The sequence below is a fragment of the Amblyomma mixtum genome, chromosome 1, assembly GCF_055824585.1.
Source record: "Amblyomma mixtum isolate Tamu chromosome 1, ASM5582458v1, whole genome shotgun sequence".
NCBI classification, from domain to species: domain Eukaryota; kingdom Metazoa; phylum Arthropoda; class Arachnida; order Ixodida; family Ixodidae; genus Amblyomma; species Amblyomma mixtum.
Window position 1 is genome coordinate 16230585 of NC_143012.1, and position 17618 is coordinate 16248202.

General features: G+C 46.8%; 1 protein-coding gene across 1 annotated transcript; it reads right to left on the bottom strand.

Moving 5' to 3' along the window:
• Positions 1-10034: 10034 nt before the first annotated feature.
• Positions 10035-16719, bottom strand: LOC149365562 (uncharacterized). The gene is made up of 6 exons (XM_089544195.1): positions 14381-16719; positions 13919-13975; positions 12390-12595; positions 11883-12042; positions 11301-11452; positions 10035-10182 (listed from the first exon to the last, which is right to left on the bottom strand). The coding sequence occupies exons 1-6, from the start codon at positions 14445-14447 to the stop codon at positions 10117-10119; spliced, it is 708 nt and encodes a 235-aa protein (XP_089400321.1). The 5' UTR covers positions 14448-16719; the 3' UTR covers positions 10035-10116.
• Positions 16720-17618: the final 899 nt, after the last annotated feature.

Sequence of the window (17618 nt, forward strand, 5' to 3'; positions counted from 1 at the left end):
ACCGTATCGGACGGTGTCGGAACGCCCGGTGCCGAGCTGCAATACCAGCGAGCTCGTTAAGGCACCCGTGGCCCCAGGCCACCCGGCTCCCAGAGCCGCGACTCCCAGAGTCGAAAAAGAGACAGCGAGAAAATATATACAGAAAACTCGGACCACCCACGCGGCTTCCGTACTCACTCGCTTCGGGCTCGGCAACTCCGCGGGCGCTAGGCCTCGCGCTCCCTCGATGCGGACCAAGTGGTTCTTGAAGAAACTCCAGGAAGAAAACTTCACAAAAAACATGCTGAGCATGTCGAAAAGTTCAAACATGCTGCAGCGCAATACACCTCGCACTCAAGAAAGCATGCCGCAGGTCCTAGCGATCAAAATTCACTCTAGGCCTAGCACTTGTCAAGTCCGGACAAAGAGCGTTCCTCGAACCGAACAGACTGTCGTCCAATGTTCCAAGAGCAGGCCCCACGTTGGGCGCCAGATGTGGGGTTTAAATCGGGGAGATAAATACGTATTCCCCGCTTAAGCGCGGCTGACACAGTTCAAACCCGCGCTTACCCCACCCCGTGGTCGCGTACGCTACTGAGCGCACGCCGACCACGGCGGGCCTTGCTCTGCGGGAACAAAGGAACGACACACTGGCTGACACAAACAAGGCATTTATTGGTATAGCAACAATAACGCCAGCTAGCAACAAAATACACTGAGGAATCTAGGATGTCCGACTCACCAGCACGGCTACGAGCGAACGTCCGCCCACGGTAGGGCAAAGGGATAAACTCCGAGGCTCGACGGAACGAGCTGAGGGGAAGAAGTTTCCACACGAGGACGCCCGCGGCCAAGAGCGGAGCTTTGCGCGTGAACGTCCACACGCTATCCTGTCCCGGGGAGAAGAGACCTAGCCTTCCCCCGCGCGCGAGCGGCCAAACACGCCATCCGTGGCGCTCCTGTCGCTGCGACGCGAGCGCCCTCCCCTGTTAGCTAGAGTAACCAAACTAAAGGGAGTGCTTTTCGGGGGCAGCTAACAACAGTGGGGTGCAGTGCGGGAAAGTGAACGCAGGGGACGAAGGCGTCCCCACAAAGTAACCTTTACCATTTGTAACTTTTGCAAAGGTTAAAAGTGGAAAGGTTACATTGTGTAACCTTTAAATTATAGGTATACTTCAATGTGAAAATGTGCACCTTTACAAAGGTTACCTAAAGGTTACCGTGATTAGAGTGTACAGCGGTGCCGTCTCCAGGAACCGGTGATCTAGATAGAATGTCTGCCAGGACCATCTGCTTGCCAGGACGAAATACGATTGTGTAATCATACTTTAAAAGCCTCAAAAAGAAACGCTGCACTCGTGGTGGTATATCAGCTATCGCCTTCTTTGCTATGTCGATAAGGGGCTGGTGGTCGCTTTCTAGAATCACGGGGCGTCCGTAAACGAAGTGTCGAAATCGTTCACAGCCAAAAACAAGCGCCAGAGCGCCTTTTTAAATTTGAGAATAGCGCTGTTCTGCCTCAGTTAACGATTTCGACGCGTATGCTACTGGCTTCCATTCTTTATCATGCCTTTGCAGCAAAGCCGACCCAACGCCATATTGAGAGGCACCTGATCTAACTTTTACGTTCAGGTTTGGGTAAAATATTGCTAACAGCGGAGCTGCGATCAGCGCCTCACAAATTTCTCACCATTCTGTTTCATGGTTGGCAGTCCACTCGAACCGCACGTCTTGTTTGAGAAGAGACCTTATATATGAAGTGCGCTGTGACAAGCTTTGCACATATTTGCTAAAACAGTTGTCCCGAGCAGTCTCTGTACTGCTTGCTTGTCTGCTGGCCTTGGCATCTCGTTAATGCTGGAAATTAATCCTGAATCCAGTTTGATGCCTTTGCTGGAAATTGTCACCCAGGAATGCGATCTTTTGTTCACCAAACTTGCACTTTGCAGCGTTAAAGGTAAGCCCTGCAAATTCAGCTGCTTTTAGTGCACTTCGTAGGCGCTTGTCGTATTCTTCTCGGGTTGCGCCCCAAGTCAACAAATCGTCAACATACGCGCGAACACCAGGAAGACCGTCAAATACCTCGTTTAGTGCTTTCTGAAACACTTTACTGACTGAGGCAATGCCGAAAGGAAGACGCAAAAAACAATAACGCCTAAAGGTACGGAGAATGTGCATATTTTGGATGAAGTCTCATCCAGGGGAACTTGCAGAAAACCGGCATTGGCGTCCAAACACGAGAGAAATTTTGCCCCTGTGAGCTCTGCCTCAATATCCTCTCGCCTTGGCATCTGGTAGCGTTCCCGTTTCAGACTGTCATTAATTTTTCTCGGGTCAAGGCATACTCTTAGCTTGCCGTCTTTTTTTACGCACAATGACGAGTGGACTTACCCAGTCCGTCGAGTCGCTCATTTTGAGAATGATGCCCTCTCGTTCCATTCGGTCCAGCTCGGCACGCAGTGGCTGCTGAAGAGACAGGGGCACTCTTCGAGCCGGATGGACGATGGGCGTAGCATCCTCGCGAAGCACAATCTTGTATTCCCGCCGGAGGCGTCCTGTTCCATTAAACAAGTGCGGAAACTGCCGGGCAGTTTCCTGAGAAGCGGTTGTGGCTACAGCGTCGATATTCCACTGAACTTGACCAAAACGCTCGCCATGGCCTCCAATCCAAGAATAGCCCGGTGGTTTTTCTTTTTACCACGAAGAACTCGGCACTTTCCTTTCGATTGCCAATGACGACGAGCGTCGAAAAGGCTCCACAGTGCTTGCTAATGCCACCGCTGCACGAGCGCAGGGCTGCTCCCTTTGACCGAAGCACAGTGACATTTAACTTTCGATAGACTGATAACGGGACGAGGTTCGCTTGGGATCCGGCGTCAACTTTGAATGCGACGTTCTTTCCTCCTATAGGGGCTTCCACAAGCCAGTCGCGGCCACTCGGAATGCTATCGACCACCACAACTAAAACTTCGAAGTCGTCGTCACCGTCTTGCTGTACCTCAGCAACATTAGTTCTCCCTCTGCAACACGAGGCAAAATGGTTTGGCCTGTTGCACGAACAAGTTTTTCCGTATGCCGGTCACCGCCTTAGGGCATGTATCCGGCCGTAACGGGCGCACGTTGCTGCCTGGTACTCTTTTCTCGAAGTTACTGCGTCGACTCCGGTCCCTTCCTTTGTCTTCGACCATATCTCATTTTGGCGAGCTGCGGTTTCAGCTGTTTTTCATAAAGGCGCAGCCCTTTCGAGCGATGAATTCGTTTCTCTAGGCATTTTCTCCCGTAGCTTTGGCGAGTTTGTGCCGAAAACGACCTGGCCCCGAACCATGTCGTCAGGGCCCCGAAATTGCAGAACCTTACCTGTTTCTTCACCTCTCGCAAAAATTGTTCGAAAGGTTCTGCCGGCTGCTGCACGCGTGTACGAAACACATACCTATCGTGCATTTCGTTTTCCTGCTCGGCGAAGTATTCCTGGAACTTGGCGACAACCACCTTGTAGTCCTGTTTGCTTTCTGTCTCCAAGAACGAGAAATTGTTGTAAATCTCTATCACATATTCGCCTGCTACGCTGAGCAAGAGCGCCGTTTTTGCAGCTTCAGTCCTTGGTTTTTCAGGTGACGTTGCCTCCAAGAAGAGCTCAAACTTTCAGTCGAACAGCTTCCAGCTTCTTCCGCCGTGTCCGGACAGGATCAGTGGTTCTAGAGGCTTGATGCTTTCCATGTCTGCAAAGCTGCTCCGGGTAGTCCGTCGGCGGGTGAGCACTACGAGTGGAATCCGCGAACAACAGGCTTGAGAATCATCCCACTTCTGACACCATGTATCGTTTCATGACTGGCCGAAGTGAAACGTGGACGCAGCCAGGGAACAGTGAACGGACGGCTTTATTCAGCGAGTGTTTTCATAGCACACTCGGTGCGTAAGAGGGCGAGTGGGTTATCGTGCATCAGAGAGCGGCGTGCTCCCCACAGCTTGGCCGCTGGTTAGTGCGCATGCGTGCGTCACCGACTGAAGATCTGATACAGTAGCTACGCGGGAATGCCCGATCCCGATTTTGTCGCAAATAGGTGAAACGATGTCCCCTCAGAGCCGCCAGGCGGCGTCGCATGGCGATGTCAATTAAAGTTACTGTATAAGTATCTATGTAACGACTTATACAGTACTAATGCACTACTTATACAGTAACTCTAGCGCCACTTAAAGCCCCTCAATGTACCGGAAGAAATGACAAACTTGGAACTTTGCTGCTTTCCCACTCCGCTGCCGCTCCCCAGGAGAGCTGATGCTCCCATTGGTTGAAGCGCCGCGGTCATGTGTATACGCGCGCTTTTCTTGCACCGCAGCAGACGCTTGCGCCATTTACGGGGGATGCGTCGTTTAGTTTTCGTGCGACGGAGTTTTGGTGGGAAGGGTTTCGCCAGCGTTTACGGCGTTTACGTGTTGTGCTTATGCTTGTGTTGTGCTTATGGGTGCATCAGCCGAGGAGACAACGGCGAAATACTTCTCGTTGTTTCATCCGGGAAAAACAACGCGGCTCGCCGAATGGTTTGAATTTCGGTAAAGCGCTGGATCTGCGCCTTTGTGAACTAAGTGATCAACCATTTTTCACTACTCATTGGTATGTTTTAGGAAGATTCGGCGTGAAACGCGAACGACTGTACTCTTTCTTCACAGTAAAGGACGTTCACGGTGTGGTTGGCGAGTTGGACTCGTTCGCTTGCGGGCTACGAAAACCCCGCATCGTGTCTCAGCAACGCCGATCGCGCTGCTGGCTGCAAGTCAAGCGTCAATGTTGCGGGCATAGTCTGGCGTATTCGTTTGGTTGCAGCTGGACTCGTTCGCGTGCTCGTCTCGAAAGTTGCGCTTTATGTTGTTTGAGCCCCGCCATAGGTCTGGCCATGATGTTGCGTGCATTGCTGGGCGTTTTTTTTTTTTTCGTTGCAGTTCGACTCCTTCGCTTACGAACTCGAGACTAAAGCGGCGGTCTTCACTCTCCTTGCTACTCGCGGTGCAGATCAAGCTACGATGTTGTGCGCACTGCTAAACATATTTCACCTGGCGGAGTTGTTATATAAAGTCGGTCGTTACTCTGCCTGTAGGTACAGTAACCACAGCTATCTTTTAAATACGCCATATCTGCGTGCTTAATAGTACTGGAGTATGCAAGCAAGGACTTGCGTTCAACGTAGTCGTTCACGGCCATCGTCGCGGCCGCCCAATACACGCGCAAAACTGGCTGGTTGGAACTTTTGTAACGTGGATTGGTGGGGTAAGAGGAATCGCTAACCCAAGGCGCACGCAAACACCCAGACCATTTTTAACGTTGTTAAAGCTGATATGACCTTGCGTACGGCGTGCTGCCGTGTTATCAGTTGTGCGTGATTTTTAAATTATTTTTGAAAGTTCATGCTGTTTCGTGCCTTGCATCTTTTCTGATAAGGAAGCGCCATACCAAACCTTGCCTTATTGACTGCGGTAGTAAGGCTGCTGCGCGTTATGCATGAGAATTACACGACGGAAGCCAATGTCCTCTTACCAGCCATTATTTCTTGTGCTGACGCAAGATGTCGATTACCTAAACAAGTAGCATTGCAGTAAGCCGCGCAGTGCTGCAGCTTCGCGCGTAGCAGTGGTTGACTTCTGCGGTTGCCGTCAATCGACTAATACAATTCATCCAACATCAAAATTATTTTCATCACAACCATTAACAATGGGCAACCAGGCATCGTATTCGCAAACCTAGAAACACAAGGGATAGCAGCCAGTCGGACCCTTTCAGTGTTAGCCTGTGACGTGTTGGAAAACTTGGCAATTATTTAGAAGCAATGCGGTGTTACCGTTACCGGAGTACCGGTAGCCCGCCCATCGCCGGTGAGCACGCGCTGATTGGTTCCGACGCTGGAGGCGCGCAGCAGCAGCCGGGCACCTGGCGCCATCTGGCGCCGTCAAGGCGATTTGCGCATTGCCATTGGCTGAGCGCGGGATCCCGGTACTCAGGCACCGATGCTAATGGTGTTTATTCACGCCCACAGGGCATCAAAATGCATCAGCCTACAACAAAATTCTTTTGATCACAACAGCTTAACAATGGACAACTATAGGGCATCGTATTCGCAAATCTACACACAAACACAAGTGACTGCAGCCAGTCGGATCCTTCCAATGCTAGCCTGTGACGTACCCAGAACATAGTTGCTTCGAAACAATCGCCGAGCTTTCCAGCACTAAAAAAACATTAAAATTAATATGAGTGGGCAACTACGCCCTGAAAAGCACAACCGATTACACGTGCAAACGTGCCTTTGAAAGCAGGATGTTACGAGGCATTACATCACCATCCGTTGACATAAAGCCTACACCGCATGTCTGTCTCCATAGGCAAAAGTTAATTTACCATACCGTGTTGCCGTTGCCGGATTACAGGGAGGCCGCCCACCGCCGGGGAGCACGCGCTCATTGGTCCCAATGCTGCAGGTGCGCGCGCGCAGCTGCAGCCTAGTGTTCCTGTATATGCTCCCGCAGGGCCTGCGGGATAATGTATGGGAACACTACAGCAGCCGAATACCTGGCGCCGCCAAGGCGATTTGCGCATGCGCATTGGCTGCGTGTTCCCGGTACTCCTGAACGGTAACGCGGTATGCATAACGTGTTACAGCTACCGGTACCGGAAGCCCGCACGCAGCCAGTGCGCATGCGCAAATCGCCTTGGCGGCACCAGGTACCCGGCAGCTACGCGCGCGCCTGGAGCATGGGGACCAATCAGCGCGTGTTCACCGGCGGCGGGCGGGCTCTTGTTGTTGCGACTGAAATAAGGATGAAAACGGAATTGCACGGGCCTGCCTACTGGCTCCAGCTGAGGAAAGAGCGGAAGATTGGTTGGTTTATTGGGGTTTTACGCCCAAAGCAACTCAGGCTATGAGGGATGCCGTAGTGAAGGGCTCCGGAAATTTCGGCCACCTGGGGTTCTTTAACGTGCACTGACATCTTACAGCACACGGGCCTCTAGAATTTCGCCTTCATCGAAATTCAGCTGCTGCGGCCGGGATCGAACCCGCGTCTTTCGGGCCAGCAGCCGAGCGCCGTAACCACTGAGCCACCGCGGCGGGGCAAAGAGTGAAAGAACAGGCGCGCGTCTCAACAACCGGCGACGTCGGCTGAAACAGATACCCCTAGCAGTTAGCCCCCTTTGCGGGCGGGCTCCTGGTACTCCGGTACAGTGTAACTCCGGTAACGGTAACACGGTAGACGGTGCGCTAAAGGCGTCTGGTGTCTATTCACGACCACAGCGCATGCCGTTCCACTTCCTCTTGGCAGCGTAAAGTTTCAAATGATATTGGGTAAAAGGCACCATTAAAAAAAAACACTCCGCGGGCTCGCTCACGGGCTTCACTTCTACTGTGTACTCTGCAAAGCGAGCGCTATCCAAAGAACTTCGATGCAGCAGTGCAGCGTGGGCCAGGCTAGTTACTGGCGTAACTAATTTTTTAATCTCTCCTGCCATCTCATTTCAGTTGAAGCCAAGGCAGAAAAATTAGGTGCGGTTCAACTTTAAACCTGGTTAGAGAGCGAAGGCTATGGCGTATCGGGCAACTATAAGAGCCATGGCATCTGTAACGTTGAGTGCGTTCCGAAAACTGGATAGGCAGAGCGCCCACCCTGCCACGCGGCAGTTAATGATCACGAGAGTTTGCTCGCCCAATGGACGCTTTGGCATACTGCTGCAGTGCCGTGTGTCTGCCACAACGTTGTTAGCGCTAACACATGCAGCCCACATCTCTCTCTCACCACCCCACATACCTCAAAGCGCGATTCAGGCACTGACCCAGGGAGCCAGTTATGCGCACTTCCTTTCATTAAAAATACAGATAACGTTTACTACATTTGGATCGGAGCAAAAGCATGGATTTGGGCTGCGTAGAATACGACGGAAAGCAGGCAGTGCTGCGGGACGGAGGAGATGGAAGTTGATGAAGACGACGCTCTCCAACGCACAGCGCAAGAGTGTAGTGCAGTTTAACACGAGGCGTGTTGGCTACAGCGATAGCTTAGTTTTTTTTTTCTTTATTGCATGAAAATAGTGCCGAAAGAAAAAATCTAAGCATCCTTACGCCACAAAACACCAGGCCACCATACGCCTGCATGACCCCCCCTTCCAAAATATCAAAAGTCTGGGAGGCACACATATGCATCCAGATGGGGGAGCCAGCTAGGAGGCTCTTGCAGGGTAGCATATACTCCCCCCAGAGCCGTATACTCCACTCACTAAAGCGCATTGTGCACGGAACAGAGTTCGATGATCATGGTGATTCGGCATGGCGGTCCATCATGTTACCCAGCAACATGAATAGAACATATGGCACAGAATGTTTTTGCACAGAAGAAATGGTCTCGCTGAGCTGCCCTTGAAGGAGATCTGTTCGCGCAGCCGCGGGTTTGACTCCCAGTCATGGATATTGATTCAATTCCTTTTTCTCTTTTTCATCGGTTGACCTCTAACTCAGCTGAAGGTCAGCTAGGCACCTGGCGATCGAAGCACGAGGTCCCGTAGTGAAGCTTTCGCTTCAAAATGCAAAACAATATTCATTCGGGCGCGCTGTTAACTGCGCGGCAAAGGGCGAGCGTTGGGAGCATCTGCTAGCTGTCCCCGACTCAGGCAATGAGGGACGCCGTAGTGAAGGGCTCCAGAAATTCAAGCCACCTGGGGTTCTTCAACGTGCACTGACATTGCACAGTACATGGGCCCCTAGAATTTTGCCTGCGCCAAAATTCGAGAGCTGCAGCCGGGATCAAACCCGCGTATTTCGGGTCAGCAGCCGAGCGCCATAACCACTGAACAACCACAGCGGCTGCCTCTGAGAGTCAAGAAAGGAAAGGGGCATAACTGGCTCCCTAGGTCAGTAACCTCTCAATCATGCTTTGAGGTAAGTGGTGGTGGTGTCCACCTGCAAAAAAAAAAAAACGTGCTTTCGCCCAATATTTTGTGCTTAGCAACACTAAACTGCCAGCCAATTTTTTTTCGCCTTTGATTGCATCGTTACTCGTTTATTGCATTGAGTTGCGCACATGCCGCTATGCCACCCCGCGAGAAGCTACAAAAAGTGCGGGGTGTCAACTTTTTCCTGGGGCGGGAGGGGGGCAATTGCAAAGGCTACAAGTTCAGTAGTCGACTTCTATGCGGCAATAAAGGGTAATCGCAATGTTCATCCAATGCAGGTATAGCACATTCCTGAAACAAAATTTTTTTGCCTGGGTCCCATTTTTTTTTTTCTTGCGATGCTTGGTTAATTCTAACATTTTCCGTGATCCAAATAAGACTTTACTTCATTTATATGAAGCGACCGCACAATAGCACAGAGACTTGATACATTTGCTAGTGCATGATGTTTTCTGAAATCTATGCAATGGATGATATGTTAGTTTTGCTAGCATTAACACATGGCCCTTGCACTGCATTTGCCGACCTGCCATATTAGAGGACACTGCTTTTGCGCCAATATTTTCCAATTAAAGCAAGGTTTAACAAGTTGCACTTTACACTGTCATTATGAATGAGACCTGCATAACACAGTATCCTCACGAATAGGAATGCAGTGTCCGCCCCGCCGCGGTGGCTCAGTGGTTACGGCGCTCGGCTGCTGAACCGAAAGACGCGGGTTCGATCCTGGCCGCGGCGGCTGAATTTCGATGAAGGCGAAATTCTACAGGCCAGTGTGCTGTGCGATGTCAGTGCACGTTAAAGAACCCCAGGTGGTCGCAATTTCCGGAGCCCTTCACTACGGCGTCCCTCATAGCCTGAGTTGCTTTGGGACGTTAAACCCCAATAAAACCAAAACTAAAAGGAATGTAGTGTCCAGAGCACCTCCATTTCTTGATGCTATTGGGATCTGATCACCACGCTCTGCACATAACGAATTCTCAACAATATGAATAGTGCTGTACCTAGAGCCCATCCATCATATGTTGGTACTAATAAACAATAAATATGCTCTGTGATACCAACAAAATGTAAAAAAGACTTCCACCATTAGTGTTCTTCAAATTGACATTCTCACAGACACATATGAAAAGAAATAAATTTATTTTTTCATTGGTTCCATTAGAAGACAAACCCATCAGCTTCATCCAGAACCAACCCTTTCAGCTTCAGGTTCCTGTGCATGAGTCCTCACTATCCATGAACTGAGATGTTGCCGCACCCGGGACGCAAGCCTGAGGGAGAGGATGCCAGAAGAGTGGCAGCAAATGAGCTTTCAGGCCTCTAAGAAGACTTTTACAAGGTACAGAAGTTATTATTATGGAAGGCCCTTTATTTTCCGGTTTTATTCCAGAATTCAGGAGGTAAAAATCGGGAAATATTTTTCACTTCAAATTCAGGTACAAATCTGGTTACGCGGCAGATTTCTGTGATTCCGGTTTTTCTGATCCTTTTTTTTTTGTGTTCACTTTTGTGCATGACACAAAATGCTCTATTTTTTGCTCAGTATTTCATAAACAACATGTAAATGCCAGGTTATGCCAAAAAAACTACCAAATCATATTTTTGTTCATTTATATACAATTATTTTGTACCATAAACCATCTGTCTTCTACGGAGCACTTCACATGCATGCAAGACCTGCCTGCCTAGTACACTGCGAACGAAGTCACTACACATCAGAGGCTATGTTAAACGGGCAAGAGCCCTGCAGCAGGAGATTGTTAGTGCAGATAGCACTCGAGACACGATGGCAAATAAATGCCTGGTGAGTACCCGTGTTTTCGCGTCTCATAACTAAAAGTTACTTTTCGAACACATCCAAGTCATGTCATAAATAACAAGTGTTGACAGGTCCGAGATCACCATTTCAAAGAACACTCCTCTGGAATAAGCACAAAATATCTGCTAATTTCCGTGTGGTGTCAGCAACTTAATTCACGAAAACGTATGTCCTCTATGCCATTCCATATACGTGTATCTTAATGAGCCCCTCATTCCTTGCCCTTCTGTGTACTCTACAAAGGGTATTTTCGGGCAGAAACTAAATCTGATTTAACCCGATTTTGAAGAAATATGTTCCGACGCACAAGAATCGGGTAAAATCGGGTTTTACGTGAAAATGAAAAGCTCCAATTATATGCTGTCAAAATTTCTCCTCAAATATGCACAGGCTAGCTAATGTCACACTGTCCAAGGATTGAGTGAATATTAGGTATCATTGTAATTTTCGCAAAAGTGAGCAAGTGATGTGGCTTAAAAGGCCTCAGAAAGTTATGAAAGATCAAGTGGACGGATTAATCTTGATTACAATGCCAAACCAAAGAACAGTTGTTAGTCTATCGATACTTACAGCTCCAAACGGAGTGCCCTCTCCTCCAGAAGACTTTCTTTCTTCCGCTACTGCTCGCACAGGTGCGTGGCGGAGCCAAGCCATTACTGATTTTTCTACCTCCTTCAGCGTTACCTTGGCATCGACTGACTGTTCACGGCCAGTCAGTACACCTACACATAAACAAGAAAAGAGTACAGTTTTGACTTATGATGAGATCTACCTCAGTTCCGAGTTGACAAAAAAAAAAAAAAGTCCAACAGAATACAGCTGCACAGAGCTAAATGAATAGCCACATCTCAATTTAACATACTGCAAACTAGAGCACGATTTCATGGTTCTGCTGTCGAATTTTGCAAACAGTAACTTTTTTTCATGTCCCTTGAAATTATACATACATACTTATACATGCAGTAGCTTGTGTTCTGTTTGCTATCAGTAAACACTGGACAATGCCACCACTGGACAATGCCACCACTGGACAATGCCATGACTAGTAGCCATCACTACATTCTGAACTCGTCTAACTGTGCCTTTTCTAAGTGCCACATTGATCTAAGTGAGGCATGCACTGCTGCACATGAATGTGTAAATAATACTTACTGCACAGAAGCTTGCATATATTAAGCTCGCAGAACTTCTGCTTTCCTTTGGCTCCATACCAGCTGTACTCTGCAGCGACAGCAGATGAAAAAATGGTTCGCAGTACACGGGTGGTCCGTTCCTTCGTGTTATCACCACCTTGCAAGGCCATAAGATCCATCTACAGAAACAGAGAACTCCATGTAAGCATGACATTCAGAATGGAAAACAGCTACTGCTAATTACAAATTTCGGTGACATCGTGCAGTGGTAGGAATTGCACTGCCTTAGCCTGGCCCGAATTAAGATTAAATTTCAGAAACAGTCAGCGGCTTAAAGGGCACAAATAGAACAAACACACAATATAAAACGAATCATCACGATAAGTAACAGCCACGATAAGCAGTTCATGATGCATGCATAGGCAGAGATAGCCAACACAAAACCCAGCAGGTTGGTTCCCTCGGCAAGTTTCAGCAGCCCCCAGCTGAGTTTATAGATAAGCAAGGTAAAGTATAATTCAATTACCATTTGACGCCTTGCTTTCTCATTCGTCTTCAGGTCTTTATCGTACTCTTCAAAAGCAAGTCTTGAAGTAAATGGCAAATCTGGCATGTCTCCTGGTTCTAATAGGGTCTTAGTGTTGTTCTTCATGAGTGCAGAAAACAATTCAGAATGACTCTGCTGGGTCTTCTTTATGGCATTCAATGTAGACAAGATCTCTTCAATGTAAGCTGAAATGAGCAGAAATTAAACTGATGGTCAATATAGCATTCCCAATGAAGAGCTTGCAATATGCCCGAGAAACAACGAAGACAGCAACTAACAGAGGAGAAATTCAAATAAAAAAAACCGAATTTCCTGCATGGCACAATACTTACAGTAAACAAGGCTGTGTACAAAATAAATTGTGAACAGTAAACAGAAGGGTTTATTTAGTGTGCCGAAGTGACACATGGGCTTTAAAGGTGCACTGAAGAGGAATCTGGACTCGTATTTTTACCGCTGGAACTCGATCTACACGTTCCGAGCGTTCTTGGAAACTTCGAATTATTGCCCTGTGCGGCCGATCTCCTTAATTTAAATCAAATTAACGTCCGGCTCCCACCTTTTTTTTTTTTAATTCCCCACAAACGGTGGGAGGAGTCGAGCAGCCTTTCAGCCAGTCCCGTGGCGGCTTGCCGCTCTGCTTTTTATTTCTGTGGGCCTAATTTGCAGCTATGTAGTCTCTGACTAGATTTAATTATTCATGGGAACCTAAAAGAAACAAAATAAAAGCAAAAGCAAAGTCGCCACGTGACTGCCTGAAAGGCACTCCATGCGTTGATCGACTCCACCCACCGTTTGTGGGAAATTAAACAAAAAAGGCGGGAGCGGGACGTTAATCCGATTTAATTAGGGAAATCGGCCACACAGGGCAATAACTAGAGGTTTCTAAGAATGCTCGGAATGTGTAGATCGAGTTCCCGCGGCAAAAAGACGAGTTCAGATTCCTCTCCAGTGAACCGTTAAGGGACGCCACTATGGACGGCTCCAGAATAATTTAGACCATGTGGTGTTCATCAACGTGACATCGCACAACATACAAGCACTTTTGTGTTTTGCCCCTATAAAAATATGGTTGCTGTAACTGGGATCAAACCCGCAACCTTGGAACCAGTGGCCGAATGCCAAAGCCACTCAGCCAAGTTGTTAAAAAATAAACACAAATAACAGTACATGCTTGCAAAACTATGTAGTTTCTGTTACAACACATGTTACACGCAACAGAAAGAACACTAGCTTTAAACATGATTACATACTGCACTAGTCTGTGCCATTCTATTCTTAAGCAAGGAGTAAGCACAGGTAAGAGCACAACAAACGAAGGAACACGACCAACGCTACATTTACTACTGAATTTCATTAAGAGACTGCATTACTTTGAGGGGCACTTTTTTTCCTACTCTTCTAAATAAATTTCAGTTGTAATTGCAGTGTCAGTTAGTACACTTCTTTTAGTAAACTTCTGAAAACATGTGCAGCGTAAAATAATGCTCAATACCAAAACTACACACCAGGCACGTCAGGCTGTGCATGCGGCTTTGTGGACATTAGCAGGTGGGCAAACATGTCTGAAAGCGAAAAATTCTAGTTTAAGTGGCAATTCAGACAAGTGGCGACATTAACATGGCAGGATAATATTCCGAGCTATACATTAGACTGCATGCAGTAAGCACTGTGATAAAAGAGATGTCAGCCACATAGCATAAAAAGTGCACACGGATTTTCCAGTCATAAGAGAACGTTAGATAAAGCGGATGTTGGCCAAAAACATTTGTGGAGCCGAAATTTGATTTGCAAGTTATATTCCTGAATGGCAGTGCTTTATTAGTTCTAAACAATATCTTGAAGCCTCTGCTGCTTAATGCACTAGCCATCACTGGCACCCTTGTCACACCGACCTGAAATAAAATGCTCAAAATGAAATTATTAAGCAACTTAGTTGAGTAATTAGACCACACAGGAAAATTTTGTACCACTTTTGGCAAGCACATCTGCCCCACGAAGTGTCACATCATGACACAGAGCAAAAGAATGTTTCATTCAGATTTGATGTCAGCCGTGGCTGGAAGGGCAAAAGCACGCACAAAATTTTTAGTAACACTGTTAAATTTTCAAGCTAGATTGTATATGAAACCAATCACTACAGCTTAAATGATTCTGCCAGATTTTACAAGACAAGGAATGAAGAAAATTGAGTACAAAGACAGCAGCAAAATGGTATAATACGCTTCTTGAACTCTGCGCATTTGCAATAATGTAAGAACCACTTTTTAGAAGTGAAAATTTATGTTTTAATGCCTTGGCACCCTGATTTTCAAACACATTTTTTTTCTTTACTCCCAAAGCACCGGCACCTACACTATGGGCGTCAATTGAGTGAAGCAAATCTGCCAAAATCACTTCCAGGCAAGTGCAGTCTAAAGCAAGTCACTTGATTCCACTCAGACAGCTTGAGAATGACATCAATGCCAGGTGACACTAGCTCAAAGTGCACTTCATCCTGTCTATCAGACAGGGATGTAAAACATTTTCCATTTATCTGTACATCTGTACCCTAAAAGAATTGCATCACCCTATTGCAAAAAATCAACTTTGATGAAACAACTGGAGCAGCTCTCAGGAGCATATCAAGATGAAATCTTTACCTACAGGCTACAGCAGCTCTGAACTGATATTAGAAAACAAGGCACAAAATGCAGAAATAAGCATAATAGCTGAACAGGTGACATTACCCCAGCTCACTTTCACAAAGATGCATTGAGAAAACAGCAAAAAAATATAGTTTGCGGTTCTCATGTGACTCAACACCAACCACGGAGTATTCGTAATAACCAAACAGAGTGAAGAAAGCACCAGAGCTCTACAAACATTTGAGCATTCCAAAGATGCTAAGGCACAGCAAACACATACAACTTCTGCGGTGTCAACTCGGGAATAGACAAAAACATGAGGAAATCAAACCAAACATGCAGCAACTATGCCTGCTTTCAACAGACGACAGGCATGAACATTTTGCAACAAGTTAACTTCTGTATAAACTGTGCTGTTTGTTGACAAAAAAGCTTTAAATACTGAGTGCCCTGCCTTTGGTCTAGTTACGTCACACTGCCATCTATATCCAGGCTTTCACCGTTGCGAACAGCGTGGCAAAGTCAGACAAGAGCAAGAGAGAAAGTGTGTGTGAGCTAATAAATGAATGTCTAAAAGCAGTTAGCTTCCATTTAGATCAAAACCTACAAGGTCACAGACTTGGTTTCCCTATTCTGAGACTAGGAAATGCAATTTTTATACAAAATAGGCATCATTTAAAACTTTAGGCACTCTAGTGCACTACTATGCAAGTATAAGTGCACTACTCTGCAAATAATAACATAATGGACAAAAAAAAAGCTTCAGTGGAGCAGTTCCGATGTCCCAGGTTCTTCCACCACAGCATAAGCAAGTGGGTAGGCGCTGAAAAAAATGCAAAAATAAGTAAATACAAAATAAACAAAAATGAAGTGCAGTACAACAGCCCCAAAAATGCTTCAGTCTTAATACACAAAACATTTAGTGCACAAATCACAAAGGTTTCAAACTGCCTTACACAATAATTTGACCGAATCTTACCCCTGGGAGAACACGAACTGCGTCAGTATGAGCTGTGGTTTAGTAGGGTTACTGCAACAAACAGGATGTATGCAGGGCGAATTAGCGTAATTAAAATTTCTGGGAATCAAAATCCTGTTTATGCTCATTTTTCAATTTCCTCTTGCCCAACAGACATTCTCCCATGACAGAGTTACTACAGTCAGATACAACTTTCCCAAAGGACCCCTTCCAGCCTATGGCATCAGCCGAGTCTCTTGACCCTGCTAGTGTGACAAAGCAGGGAGTGGTAGATGAAAGGAGATAATTCCTTCCCTCTATGGTAAGGGATAGACCCCTCTCTGCATTGTGGAGCTGTTCCCTGCATTGTCATGCCAGAAGGGTCATGACAATCAGCCGACACCACTGGCTGGAAGGAGGTCCTTTGCCGGGGAAAAGCCGCTATGTTCTTGAGTTGTATTCAACTTCAGTTAACTACGCAAGACTAGCTACAGCAATAAAGCACATCCTAAGTTGGGCACTCATAGACACTTACTATAGATGTGAAGATATTATACGACCCTATGAAACATGAACAGGACTACAAGAAAGCCTAGTAAAGTGACTTAGAGATGGTTTCGATGCAAAAAAGCACTTGTGGCTTTTGAAAGACTTGAACTTCTTTGCAAACATTTCACTGCACTTATTTACAATGTAGGCGAGCAGTTTTAAAAGCACCTGCTGTAGAATTACTAAGAGAGGTAACTATTAACACTGGCCAATGCAGAAGACACAAGGTACAAACCGCAACCAAAAACATGCATCAGCATCTTCCACAATGGCACAGGAATAACTACAGCGAAAGGAAAGCCTGCCCGGCTGTCATAAAGGCTAATAGCCTCGAAAAACAGAAGCATTTGTGTCAGGGACTGCTTGGCAAGCAGTGCAGCAGTTTCAATGAACTGTGCAAATAAACTCTCAATTAAATTTTGCACAGCCATCGGTGCATGAGGCAGCAAAAAAAATACACTCTGCAAGGATTACTACTGGTGTCATCCCAAGACGCCTACGCCCAATGCATTATTAAGAAACAAAAACGATAAGGCTCTCAACTGCAAAAACTTGATCTGCACATCTTGCTCACCAAAAAAGCAAAGAAAAAAGAATGGACCCTCATCAACTAGGGGCCAAGTTTAAATGAAGCCTGGAACACTGCTTTGTCACAACACAATAAGCAAGCACACACGCACCTCGCACAATACAGGTATGTGATGCTAGTCATCATTAAAATCTCATTTTGTCCTTGCAATTCATAATACAAACAATGCAACATAAGCCCAGTTTAAGACTGCATTATAAAACCTGCGAAGGAGTGCCTCATGCAGGCACAGTTGAGCGCCTGCAAACATTCATCGCATATTCTGCTAACATGCACTGCAGCACATGTCATCCCACAAGACCACCTTTCAGCAAAAAAAAAAAAAAAAAAAAACGCACGTAACGGTACAACAGTGAACAATGATCATTTTTGAAGGAATTGGTGAGCGCTAAAAACCACGGAAAAAGGACGAACACACAGGACGAAGCGCTTCGTCCTGTGTGTTCGTCCTTTTTCCGTGGTTTTTAGCGCTCACCAATTCCTTC